General features: G+C 51.6%; 1 protein-coding gene across 14 annotated transcripts in view; it reads right to left on the reverse strand.

The window, feature by feature from the left end:
* The window catches only part of PGS1 (phosphatidylglycerophosphate synthase 1), a 65,633-nt gene extending 57,313 nt beyond the window's left edge, over positions 1-8,320 (reverse strand). For 13 of the 14 annotated variants that reach the window (XR_003506825.1, XR_003506824.1, XR_003506823.1 and 10 more), the window contains exon 1: positions 8,150-8,307. Coding sequence is in view for 6 of the 14 variants with exons in the window: in XM_027518336.1 (XP_027374137.1) it covers positions 8,150-8,292 (143 nt within the window). In the remaining 8 variants the exon portion in view is untranslated. Of the gene's footprint in view, positions 1-8,149 lie in introns of all 14 variants that reach the window. The other variant, XM_027518331.1, reaches the window with a different exon arrangement.
* Between the last annotated feature and the right edge of the window lie 5,385 nt (positions 8,321-13,705).

Raw genomic sequence — 13,705 nt, forward strand, 5'->3', positions numbered from 1 at the left:
AGAGGCTGGGGGAGTGACCATCTCGTGAGGGGCCGGTGGTGACAACAACTGCCCTTCCACCACTGGACCCAGCCTCCCGGGGGTCACACCCATCTCTGGAGGGCTCCACGCCACTGAGGCCAAGCCCGCAGTGAAGGGCCCCTGTCCGCGGAGCCTCATCCCTGTCTGGCTTCCAGCAAAGAGCAGCAGGAAAATACTCTTCAGCCTGTGACCTTCACCACGGCCTCACGAGAGACTCCAGGGAGAGGACGCTGAACACCCTGTGGCCTGCAGGGCCCAGATTCCAGGAAGATGATTTCACTCACTGTCTCCTGATAAAACACTGAATCTTCCCAGGGTTTGTGAATGTCCCTCCACATACACGCCAGATGGCCGGCAGCTGGGCTTCCCAGAAAGCCCACCGGGCTGTCACGGTGACTCACTGCCAAGAAAACTTTAGTCAACGGGTGGAAGGCACGGGCTCTGGACCCTGGGAAGCCAGGGTTCACCACCGGCCTCCGAGCAGAGGTCCCTTCCCACTGCCTCTGAGGAGGTGGGGACCACACTCCCAGGCATCGCTTGCTACACTTCTCCTCCAGCTTCCCTGTAAAGAGCAGCAAATGAAAGCCCTAGATGTGCAAACGCAGGGCTGCAGCCTCGATTTCCCAAAGCGGAGGCTGTCCTGCTGCTGCGCTCCAGGCCCCCTTCCAGAGCGGGGAGGGAGAGCCCTCAGTCCAGCGGAAAACCACGAGAACGGGAACATGCTCGACACTCAACGTGAAGCCCCAGAGGGGGTCTGAAGAGTCTAACGTGCGCGAAGTGGCTTCAGTCGTGTCCGCCTCTTTGAGACCCTCCGGACTGCAGCCCACCAGGCTCCTCTGTCCCTGGGATTCTCCAGCCAAGGATACTGGAGTGGGTTGCCATGGCTTCTTCCAGGGGATCTTCCCCACCCAAGGATCAAACCCACATCTCTTATGTCTCCTGCATTGGCAGGTGAGTTCTTTACCACTAGCACCACCTGGGAAGCCCCAGAAGTCTAATACTCAGGAATTAAATAGTCTGCTTGAGGTGGAAAACCCCTCAGTACCATTAGATCAACTCATCTCCCAGCCTCAGAGCACTTATATCACTCAGACCAGATAAAACAGATCCAGGGCGATACCTGTGCCCCAGGCCATGCAATCAGTCCCCCACGCTCTTCAGATGAGCCAACACACAGCGCCACTCCCAAAAAGCAAGATGAGGAAACACCTCTTTGCCACAGAGCAACCCAGGAGAAGGCAAGTGCCAACTTGGGCCTTAGTCCAAGTGGTCACGTGAGCACTGATGTTGTTCGGGGGAGGCACGGCCGGCCCAGGGCCTGCCGCCCACAAACCTGGTGGCCTCAGCAGCTTACACACCTGAAATCATCTAAGAACACAAAGGAAACCGCTAAGACTGATTCAGGAAAAGTCAAAATACACAAACAGCGCACGTGCTTCAAGTGATCACAGGCGAGCTGCCGATGCCTGAGCTGCTGGGGAAGCCTCGCAACAACCCTCCCTCGAAAGGGGCTTTGATCGCCTGGTGGGATTCAGACAGGAAGTGCAGCGGGGGGCGGGGGGTTCCCAAGCCAGGACAGGTGTGTGCGAGGGAAAGAGGCAGGACTGCCAAAACCCACAGGCGCCAGAAAAACCCAGGAGGGGCTCAACAGGCAGTCCAGAGAAGACCGACGGTGAGCGCAGGGGGCTGAGGCCCTGCCACCCGCAAGAGGGGCTCAGCAGACCAGCCTGCCGGGGGGCCACCACGGGCAGGTCTCGGGCCCGCCGGGCCACTCTCCCGGGCAGCTCCCACGGGACCAGGTGCCAAGCTCTGCTGAGGGCTTTTTCACCCTGTTTCCTGTTTAACCTGTGTACTGACAGGTTTATTTTTGTTAGAGAGGAGAAGGAACTGAAAGCCAATTATGTTTCAGGGACTAATTGGTGGTGGAGACCCAACCCTTGAGAGGCAGCTTTACATTCCAAAGAGGAAGGTGCTTGGAAAAGGAGCACAGAGTTTAATAAAGGCCCCACAAGGTCAGCACAGGCAGGGGGAGCCACACCCAGGCCCCAGACCCTCAAAATCTAACTGCCGCCCTGCCACGGCAGAAGCAGCCAGCCCTCGGGGCGGGGACTGCGCAGGGGCCCACGTTCTCCGATCATCTCAGCCAGATCCCCCTGGGGGTGAGTTCTCGCTTTCCACAAGGGACTCCTGGGAATTTTCTCAGAAAAGGTCTCCCCCCGTGCCAGCCACAGCCCCTGCTGCACGCTAATCCCAGCCTCCAGGGGCCCCCACCACCTGTACAAGCAATTCCCCCCACCCCAGGCAGCTGTCCCAGGTCAAAACCCTAATCCCCACGAGACAAGAGGAGGCAGGGAGCTGTGGTTACTCTACAAAGAAAGCAGAGCTGTCACACTAACCATTTAGAGAACTAGACCTTCACACACACAATTTCCACACCGAGCCCTGAGCTCCCCTGAATCATCTCTTTCTAGATACCATCGAGCTCCCATTTCCAGTTACAGGGAGGAGGAAGTGGCAGGGGCTGGGGGGCCAGATAAGGCTGTGCCTCCCTCTCCTGCCCTGACTCCGAGTTGCAGGGGGGTTTAGAGGACAGGGCTCGGGCCAGAGCAAGGGCGCACCCTGGAACTCAAACTCAGGCAAGCTTAACAGCTTCGCTACAGCCCTCAGCTACAAACAATGCAAAACAATCCTCAGCTCACAATTCTGAAGGTGAGATGGGAGAGCAACCTCTCCACAGGGCAGTTCTAGCCAAAACCCACAGGACACCTGGCTCAGGGAGACGGTCAGCCTCGTGACGGAGGACTTCCTGTGGAACCTGCAGACTAATTCCCTGAGCTGGGGAGTGCTCTGGGGCTAAGCTGAGGACCCCTGACCTAGGGCCACTCCCTCCACCCAGAGAGGGGCCTGGGGTAGGAGGATGCAGGGGCGACTAGGCAGGCACATAAGTACGAAGCAGGGCAGCGGGGAAGAGAGGGAGGCTTCTTCCCAGCCTCTCCAAGAGGAATCCACACCTGACCCGCCGTGACGCTCTTGTCTGCGGACGGGCCTGCCATTAGAGCAAGGAGGGCAGAACCCTGCCTGGCTGTCCTAGACAGGACGGTGCACCACGCTGATTCATGAGAGGTACAGGACGGCAGCAGGACGGACGGCAGCAGGATCAGGGCTCAGAGGAGCCAGCAGAACCGAGAGAGAGGGGGCAGAAGAGCGGTTGAGACGCCATCAACACCCCTTTGTGCAAAGGAAGCCCGGAGAAACGGGAGAAGGCATTTCTCCTTTGTGTGGGAGGACCGGAGTTTTCCATTCCACCAAACATTCTGAAACTGCACGCGCTCCGGGGGGAGAGCTCACATGTGCTGCCTCCCCCCTTGACCAGGGGAGAACTCACACGTACTGCCTCCCCCCTTGACCAGGACGCAAGGCAGTGCGCCTGGAGGTCCGACCAAGCCCTCACACGTCCTCACAGGGACCGCGGAGGGGCCAAGGAAAGCTGACGCCCGAGAATCCCGCCTGGGTCTGCACCTCACCTCCATCAGGGCACCCGCAGAGGACACTGGGGCTCCCTGGGGGCCGCAGCGGTGCCACCCACTACCTGTGGACATGAGGAAGCAGGCCAGCCTCCTAGGGGCTCTGCAAAACAAGGGCTGTGGGGCTCTGAAGAAAAAAGGGGGGTACCGGAGGACTGTCTCCTACACCAACCACAAATCCACCATGGACAGCAGAGGGGCTCTGTCCCCTGTAGCACGCAAGGGCACCTAAGTGTCCCACACTCAGGGTCGGGGTCTGAATGTCCACAAACTCTCCGGGAACTGTACGATAAGATTCGTGGTACACATGCTGTGGCTTGGGTCCCACCCAAATCGGTACAAAACGACAAGAAAAAGAAAGAAGCTTTTAAAAGAAACAGAACTCTGGAATGCCATTATTTTCAGAAACTGCTTTTTAAGAAACCCCCACCCCACCCCCGTCACACACACTTAAACGTAAAGAGGTGAAGTGATGAGAAAAGAGCAACAGTCATAACACTTCCTGAGAAAGGCTCGAGAAACTACACGAGAAACTACACCAAGGGACCAGACTTCCTGCAGCCCTGGCAGCAGGCGGCCCTTCCTGACTAACGCAAGCCCTAACCCCACACAAGGGAAATGAGTGTGAATTCCCGTAGGTCACTTCAGAAGCCCAACGGCCGCTGCACTCCTCCAAGAAGTCCGGCACCGGGCCGGGGCTGCCAGCGTGAGGTTACACACGGCCCCGGTGACCCTATTCTTGGCTTTCCAGAAGAAAAGTCGATTACATCGAGGGGCCACAGACCTAGTGCAGACTTCTGACCCTGACGCTCCTTGGGAGCCACGGGCTCCCGGCAGGCTCTGCCGAGAACCACTCACACGTGCTACTAATCCACACAGCTTCAACCAGCCTGACTTCCCTCAATCGGCTTGACTTCCCGGCAGCTTTGAAAACAACTCGTTTACATTACTCAGATCACTTGTTTACCACGGGATTATCTATCAGAATGCTTCAATCCCGGGCTCGTTTCTATCCATCCACAAGTACACAGCTGGCTGACCAGCCTAATTCATCACCAGCAGCAATGTGATCAGAAGGTACTCTGGTTAATAGGATCTTAATAAAGCTACCATTTAAAGGTTAGTCAGCTGCAAATCTTAATTTAGTTCTCTACAAGATCTAATTTGAATTATTTGGGGAAATCATGCTTTGATTCTAAATGTCCTCCCTCCCCCCACCCATTCTACTTCTATAATAACCAAGAGATGGCTCTACTGAACTCTAATGAGTAAGGGGGAACTGGGAAAATTCAGAGAAAAAGTAATTTCTGGAAATCTGGTGGTCCCTCAGAGTGGAAACCACTAAGAAGTTGAACAAGAGTAGGTTGAGCTGGCATTACAAGGTAAAAAAAAAAAAAAAAAAAAAATCAATAAAAGGAACAGTTTGCTGGTGACACTGCCCTCTGACAACTCAGCAAAGTCAGGACACCCCACCCCCACAACACCTCCACCCCCCACATACATGCACGTGTACACACACCTAGAATAAACAGACCTTGGGTTTCAAAAATAAAGACTTTTCTACATATAGCTCAAACTGAAAATAGCTTTTAAAAAAGAAAAAGGAGACCACAGAGAAAATATCTCCTTGTATGGCAGGCAAGCTCGCTTAGGAGCTAAGGCCCTCCTGACACAGCTCCGGCTAGGTCTCATCTGCTCCAAATAACAAGCCGGTTCTGACTAGTCCGAGGACGCCAAGAAACTTCCCCAAGTTTGTCTCCCTCTCCGGGGCAACCAACCTGCCAGTCACCTGAACAGGGAGTGCCTCCACTTGGACCCACCTGGATGCTAACTGACTGCCCTGACCTCACCTTATCATCACCCCCTGACCCGGCCCTCTTTCCCACTCCCTGTCTCGGTGAAGCGTGCCACCATCCCTGTGGTTGCCCCAGTCAGAAACATGAGCTGCCTCCTCAGCAACCCCCCCACGGCTGACTCCAATCCAACCCCCTCACCTCTTCCCGAAAGCAAGCCCCACCCCCTTGGGCCGAGACCAGTTAGCCAGAGAAACTGCACGGGGTCTCTCAGAGCGAGCGTCCCCAGGGCTCGGCCCAGCTCCCCTCTCTCCCTCCCGTCCCTCTTCCGTACCCAGCTGGCTCCTGGCAACAGCCTGAGGACCTGTGGGACCTCAGAGCTGCCGTCCACTGCTGTCCCCACCCGCCTATGAGAACATCACTCACTATCCTCCGGTGAACACCGGCTCCCACTTCCCCACCTGGCCCCCTTCCACACGCCTCGAAGACACAGCTCCAAGACCAGCACCACCCGGAAGCCTCCGTGACTTCCAGCTGTGCTTCGGTGCTGCCATGACCCTTCCTACCTTACTTTACTATCACTACTGTCTGTTTATGGGTCTGAGCACCTTGAAGGTGGTGCTCTGTATTTCTGTTTCCTTGGAACCTAACACAGGCACAGCAGTGCTCTATACATGCAGGCTGAATAAGTGAGTGAATCCAGCTGTCCACGATGAGTCAGATGCCTGCTCAAGAGAAAAACAACAGTATTTCCCGATCACTAATTAGAAGTAGTTTTAAGTAGAGTTCTCTGTCACTACGGCTGTCTCTTTAACTAAAAGGAAACAACTGCAGTAAAGAACTGTTCCCTCTCACCACTCCCCTTTCTAGCCACAAGGAATCACCAGGCACTCCAACAGTTGAGTCAGACTGGCAAGCTAAAATCTAAAATAATGTTAAGTTCATGACTACACAGAATTATTATCAATGAATCAATGATCAGAGTTACAAGAAAGCACATCATTCGGGGAATGAGGAATTGGGAGGTGCAACTGAACAATGGAGAAGAAACGAAAGTCAGCAGCCACTAGAGGTGAGTGGCCATAGAGACATGAGTAATGCCAAACACCCAAGCCACAGAGAGCAGAAAAAAATCTGCAAACTGAGTAAGACAAAGAAAGGGTCAGAAACCCACAGTACTGTAGTAGTATCGCTCAAAGTGTGTATCCCCCACCCTAGCACAGGTATCTTAAGACCAAAATTTCGGGCAACTGTGTTTCTGTGATTTAACTGGGTTCCTGGTTTAACTGCCGACCCACGGAAACAAGTCTCTCAACTTAATCAATAAGAAATATGGAGCCACAACACTGGCAGCCACTGAAGCTATTTACAAAAGACCTTAAAAAGTCAATTTAGACCATTGCCACTGCCACACTAACCCCTTCCCCCCACCCCACCCCCACACACAACCACTCAAGAGAAATGTCTATCTTAGAAGAATTTGTGGCTATTGCCCCAACATCTTTTAGTAATCAATTCCAATGTTAAACAATGATTAATCATGAAGTGTTTTCTTGTACAGTTTAAATATATACAAGGGAAATGACAAAATGGCCTAAACATCTCATCCTTCAGAGCCTTTTTTCAAACTTTAAACCAAATTTCTTAGTGGGTTGAGGTCAGGACATAGAAGTCATTTGACTTGACTATCCACTGGCGTGAACAGGTCTTTGTTAAGTACCAATTACAGAAAAGGGAGGCCACCTCTTCTATACACCACTCCCATTAGGTTCACTGATGTAAAATTTAAAGCTGTTCAGATCGGTAAGCTTCCAGGAGTTTCAACCTGTGCTGATTCTATCACAAAAACTTCCTCTAAATCAAACTTTTAACTTTTTGCTGAAAATCTTCCAACGTCACCCAATATGAAGCAAGCTCCTTTCCATACCTAGAATCAGCACTGGACTGGACCACAGATCTACCAAATGCCAGAAGGTCAAATTTCACCCAAGTAGCAGATAAAAATCTAAGATAGGTGCAACCTCTAGGAAAGGATGCAGTTCTACGTTTGTTTGTTTGTTTTCTTAAAAAATAAGTGTAAAGCTCGAGTCTCTTTAACAAAAAAACTGTGCACAGATTCTTTTTTTTTTTTTTTTAATATTAGCAACAGCAGCAGGCCTCTTAGGTCAACATGTTCTTGGTAAATGTTTACTTTTAAAAATCACTGCCTGGGAGAATTGCTTCAAAGCCTCCTTCACCACTTTCATAAGTCACTTCAGTACTTTTCCAGAACACAGGCCCTTTGCAAAGTGTAAAAAGGGTTTCGAGTGGTTCCTCTTCCCTTGCCGGAGTGTTCCTGACTCAGGATTGCTTCACAGCCCTCTGGCAGGATGTGAGAAACGCTGCATGCACAGAATCCCAGCAGGGCTGATTCACTCTCGCCAAGTCACCCCCGCAGCTAGGATTATTTAAGGAAAAGACCCCTCCGGACTCAAGCAGTGTCTCTCGCGGACACTCTCCAACACTCACACCCTGGGGCCCAAAGAAAAGCACGAACCCAGCACCCCACCCCAAACCACCCCCCGCCAAGAGTGCACACACAGGAGCCTCTTCGCTCCAGCGTACGCAGACCGGGGTCGGGCTCGCCCATCGCAGCTCCGGGCAGGCCCAGCCGATCTCGCTCGCGGGGCCCCCGTTCCCCCGGAAGGCTGGCGGCAAAGTGGGGCCGGGCGGGCCCGCGCGGGGGACACGGAGGTCTCGCCACCACGCCAGGGGGCTTGGGGTCCGGGTCGGGGGGGAGCGGGCGCGCCTGCAGCCCCGCAGCCCTCTCACCTCCTGCGCCGGCGGTCCGGGTTCCTGCCGAGGCGGTCGGACAGGCGCCCCAGGAGCGCAGCCAGCCCGGGGCGGCCAGGCAGAAGGCCCAGCAGCCGCCTCCAGAACACCGGCCCAGCCGCCGCAGCCGCCGCCGCCGCCATGGAGACTCGCCGCTTCCGCTTCCGGCGCGCGAGAACTTTATTGACAACCGCGCGCCCGGACAGCGGCCGCGCGCGCGAGCCCGGAGCGCCGGCGGGCCCGCCCCTCGGCTTCGGTTTCCTGCCAGGTGGGCACAGGTGTGCTCCGAGCTGGAGCCAGGCCGTGGGAGAGCAGAGGGCGGGCCTCAGCATCCGCTGACTTGGCCTCGATACCGGACAGGGGGTGGAGAGTAGTGGGGGGACATCACCTGTCCAGGTCCCGTGACCGAGTTCAGGCTGGACTTGAGAGGCCGAGCCCCGCCTCCAAGTATTGGGTAAGATGTCCAGAAGGGGGTGACCCGTTGACTTACCCCAGCACACTGAGAACGGAAAAATCCCCACCAGACCCAGGCAGGACGATGTTTCACCTGGTCAGCTCCAGGCCTGCAGCTCGAGGACACAGAGAGGCTCACCCAGTCTAGGTGCAGGAAAGACACCTCTATGAGCCCAAATGCATACACACGTCATAACCTCCCTCTGGAAACTACGGCCCCATGGCCAAAGAAGCTGAAGGAGCTCATCCCTATAGCCAAGAACACTTCTCATCAGTCATTTCAGTCACAGTCGTGTCCGACTCTTTGCCACCCCATGGACTGCAGCAGGCCAGTTCTCCCTATCCATCACCAACTCCCGGAGTTTACTCAAATGCATGTCCGTCCAGTTGGTGATGCCATCCAACCATCTCATCCTCTGTCGTCCCCTTCTCCTCCCACCTTCAATCTTTCCCAGCATCAGGGTCTTTTCAAGTGAGTCAGCTCTTCACATCAGGTGGCCAAAGTATTGGAGTTTCAGCTTCAGCATCAGTCCTTCCAATGAATACCCAGGACTGATCTCCTTTAGAATGGACTGGTTTGATCTCCTTGCAGTCCAAGGGACTCTTGAGAGTCTTCTCCAACACCACAGTTCAAAAGCATCAATTCTTCGGTGCTCAGCTTTCTTTATAGTCCATATATGACTACTGGGAAAACATAGCCTTGACTAGATGGACCTTTGTTGGCAAAGTAATGTCTCTGCTTTTTAATATGCTGTCTAGGTTGGTCATAATTTTTCTTCCAAGGAACAAGCATCTTTTAATCTCATGACTGCAGTCACCATTGCAGTGATTTTGGAGCCCCCAAAAATAAAGTCTGCCACTGTTTCCACTGTTTCCCCATCTATTTGCCATGAAGTGATGCCATGATCTTAGTTTTCTGAATGTTGAGTTTTAAGACAACTTTTTCACTCTCTTCTTTCACTTTCATAAAGAGGCTCTTTAGTTCCTCTTCACTTTCTGCCATAAGGGTGGTGTCATCTGCATATCTGAGGTTATTGATATTTCTTCCGGCAATCCTGATTCCAGCTTGTGCTTCTTCCAGCCCAGCATTTCTCATGATGTACTCTGCATAGAAGTTAAATAAGCAGGGTGACAATATACAGCCTTGACGTACTCCTTTTCCTATTTGGAACCAGTCTGTTGTTCCATGTCCAGTTCTAACTGTTGCTTCCTGACCTGCATACAAATTTGTCAAGAGGCAGATCAGGTGGTCTGCTATTCCCATCTCTTTCAGAATTTTCCACAGTTTATTGTGATCCACACAGTCAAAGGCTTTGGCATAGTCAATAAGCAGAAATAGATGTTTTTCTGGAACTCTCTTGCTTTTTCCATGATCCAGCAGATGTTGGCAATTTGATCTCTGGTTGCTCTGCCTTTTCTAAAACCAGCTTGAACATCAGGAAGTTCACGGTTCACATATTGCTGAAGCCTGGCTTGGAGAATTTTGAGCATTACTTTACTAGCGTGTGAGATGAGTGCAATTGTGCGGTAGTTTGAGCATTCTTTGGCATTGCCTTTCTTTGGGATTGGAATGAGAATGTTCCTTTAGTATCTCTAATTTTCTTGAAGAGATCTCTAGTCTTTCAGATTCTATTGTTTTCCTCTATTTCTTTGCACTGATCACTGAGGAAGGCTTTCTTATCTCTCCTTGCTATTCTTTGGAACTCTGCATTCAGATGGGTATAGCTTTCCTTTTCTCCTTTGCTGATTTTAAGATGATAATGGGTGGGACTTCCTGGGTGTCACAATGGATAGAAATCCACCTGCCAATATAGGGGACATGAGTTCAATCCCTGGTACGGGAAAATTACACATGCCACAGCAGCTTCTAAGCCCATTGGCTGCAACAAGTGCAGCCCAACCACCTGGAGCCTGTGCTCCACAAGGAGAAGGCCGCTGCACTGAGAAGCTCAGGCACTGCAAGGAAGACACCCACCCCCTCCCCCAGCAACAACTAGAGAAAGCCCACGCAAAGCAAGAAGACCCAGCGTGGCCAAAATAAATAAATACATTTTAAAGAAAAGTTAAATGATAACTTCATCTATAACAAGTGTTTCCTTGGCAGAACCCACATAGGCTGGGAACTGGAAACTGGAAAAGCTGTTGGAGATGATGATATCCTCTTTATTCCAGGGGAGGTGTTGTGTGGTTAAAAGAATATAGACACAAAATGGATACAAAAGAATATGGATACAAAATATTCTGAATTCTGCTTTCATCAAATTATCCTGAAGAAATAAATTACACATTCTCTACAAAAAACGTTCATCTCAACTTTATTTATATCAAAAGTGTGAAAGTGTTCAACAGTGGGGAAGTTAGTTAAATAATGGTACATCATCATGTTGGAAGACCATGCATTCATTCTAAAAGTATGTTCTGGAAGAACAGTTAAAAGAAGTCCCCTGGCAGTCCAGTGGTTAGGACTCCATGCTTTCACTGCTGTGGCTCTGGGGTTCAATCCCTGGTTGGGAATTAAGATTCAAGCCAGTTCCCCATGCCATTCAGTGCAGCAACAGCAAAAAGAAGAATGATTAATGAAATTAAGTGTAAAATCCAAATTTCAAAGAGTAGTATGGAGCGTATGCCATTCTGTTAAAAATTGGGAAAAGAGTGTGTGTACAAACAGACTGAAAGTAAATTACACCAAAATGTTAACATTGGTTATTTGGTGCTATTTAAGGTTTTCCAGATTGTTTACAATCAATGAGTATTTCAGATTTTCATTTTTTCCCTTAAGTTTCAGATAGCTTTACAAATACAGGGTGGAATTTGATTCAGCTCTTCCAAGTTAGAAGTGGTGAATCATCAAATTGCCTAATTTCCAGGAACTCGAATGAAACTATCCTTTGCTTGGTTCCACTTTTGCTCAGTGCCTCGCACAGAGTAGTTGCAGTCAAGTTGCCAAATGGCCACACCATGATGCAGGGCAATGAGTACCACGCAGACCACAGGAGCATCCTGACCATCGGGAGAAGAGCTGGCAGTTTCTTTTGACATGTGATTCTTCACTGAGTGAGGTATTAAGTGATAAACAACAGGAGTACCTCCCCACTGTGAACTTCTGATCTAAAGTAAGCTATAGAAGCACACAGAGATATCCACAGTATGGTCAGTTAAACTAAGGAGTATTTACATTAAGCATAAACAGCAAGCAATGACCTCAGTCCTTTCTGAAGCCACACACGGAGAGCCTCTGGCCTTCGTGGCTACTTTGAAACAGAGCTACAACCAGAATGAGGCAACTACGATTTTGCCCTCCAACATGCACATTGAGAGGTTGCAAAAATTTTAGGTAATGGTTTTAAGGGATTGAGCAATTTTTTACATGGTTACATTTTTCCATGGTGACAGGACAAACACTGCTTCCTCCAAGAGGTCTCGTCTGGTCTTGTTAGGGAGGATGAATAGAGGAGATAAGTCATGCTCAGCTAATACAGGTGCCCAAGTCTGCCTGGTAGTGCCCCAAGCTACTTGGAGGACAAGCAGTCTGGGCAGACACAAGGGCAGCTGCAAGTCACACCTTGATGACCTCGGGCAAGAAAGCATCTGTCCTCTGAAAACCCCCAGGTGTCTCGGAAGCCCATATGCTGAGTCTCCCTCCCTGACCTCCTGTGCTCACCCACTGCCTTCTGGTTAGTCTGCTCGCTGCTTCCCAAACAGGAGGTGCCAGGGCAAGAAAGACAGGGTTGATGGACTGATGACCGAGATCGTGTCTTCCCAAACGGAAAAGGAAATCCATTCATGAAAAGGAGAGTTGACGTCAAGGAGTGGTGGGCTGCTGCCCCTGATAGCGGGGCTGCTCTTGCAGGCAGGAAACACCAGGAAATCCTGAGCCAAGGACCCGTGCCTCACTGTCTGTGATTCACTCCCTGAGCCGAAAATCATGCCAGTGCAAGAGGAAGGCCCCTCCCTCTTGGTGGTGAGGGGCCAACTTGCTTGGTGAGTGAGGGTCTCTCCCAAACACAGGGCTACTGCAAACTCAAGAGCCAGCCCAGCTGGCCGGCCAGCCCATCAGTGATGAGAAACGCTCCTAGGTTAGTTTGACATGGGGTCTGATTGCCTGTTTCTGAGGAGCACACTCAAGTTTTGTGCAGCGTTGGTGCAAGGATGGCATGAAACCCTGGGACCACTGCCTCCATTCCTCCACCCGGGGACTGCCCGGCCTCACCAGCCTGGCCTTTTTACAACACTTCAAACTCCCCAGCACATGTTGCTGCCTTAGGATCTGTCCTCCACCTCCCACCCCGGAGCTTGTCCAAAGGTCACTTCCCTTAGAAGTAAGTGCCCGGCCCCCCCCACCCTATAACAGGACTTTTTTTTTTCTTTCTATTAAGAACTGTGATCTAATCCTATTTATTGGTGGATTGCTGTGTCTTTTGTCTCCCTGCCCCCCTTAAAGCCCAGCACTGAGCACCCAGAACAGGACCTAGCACAGGAAGCGGCTCGTTCACTCATACTTGACAAACGCACTGAGGGTAGGAGCTGTGAGCCCTGGAGCCTCCGCGGCAGGAGGAAATGGGGGCGACCGTGGCTTGGCCCCCAGGGATTTTACTGACCTGCTGCCACAGATCACTTTGCAAACCTGGCACCTCAGAGACCCCCCGAGGTCTCCCTTCCAGCCACCAGCCCTTCTCTTGCCTTCATTTTCCCTGGGGTGTGCTCTCCCCACTGAGCTGTTACTCTGATCTTTCCCAGACCCTGATACTCTAATTTTTTTAAATTATTATTTATTTTTGGCTGTGCTGGGTCTTCATTGCTGTGCATGGACTTGACTTGCGGTACACAGGCTTCTCTTTGCAGTGGCTTCTCGTTGCAGAGCACAGGCTCTAGAGTGTGCGGGCTTCGGTAGTCGTGGCTTGGGGAGCCCTTGATACTCTTCCTCCCCAAAGTTAAGACCTGACCCCCGTCCTCCCTGGCATGAGACAGGCTTCTGTCCCCCGAGAGCAGGAGTTGCCAAATGTTTTCTTAAAAGGCTTAATGGTAAATACTGAAGGCCAGATGATTTCAGTGGCATCTACTCAAGTCTGGTGCAAAAGCCACAAGCAAAACAAACCAATGAGG

The sequence above is a fragment of the Bos indicus x Bos taurus genome, chromosome 19, assembly GCF_003369695.1.
Source record: "Bos indicus x Bos taurus breed Angus x Brahman F1 hybrid chromosome 19, Bos_hybrid_MaternalHap_v2.0, whole genome shotgun sequence".
Taxonomy (NCBI): Eukaryota; Metazoa; Chordata; class Mammalia; order Artiodactyla; family Bovidae; genus Bos; species Bos indicus x Bos taurus.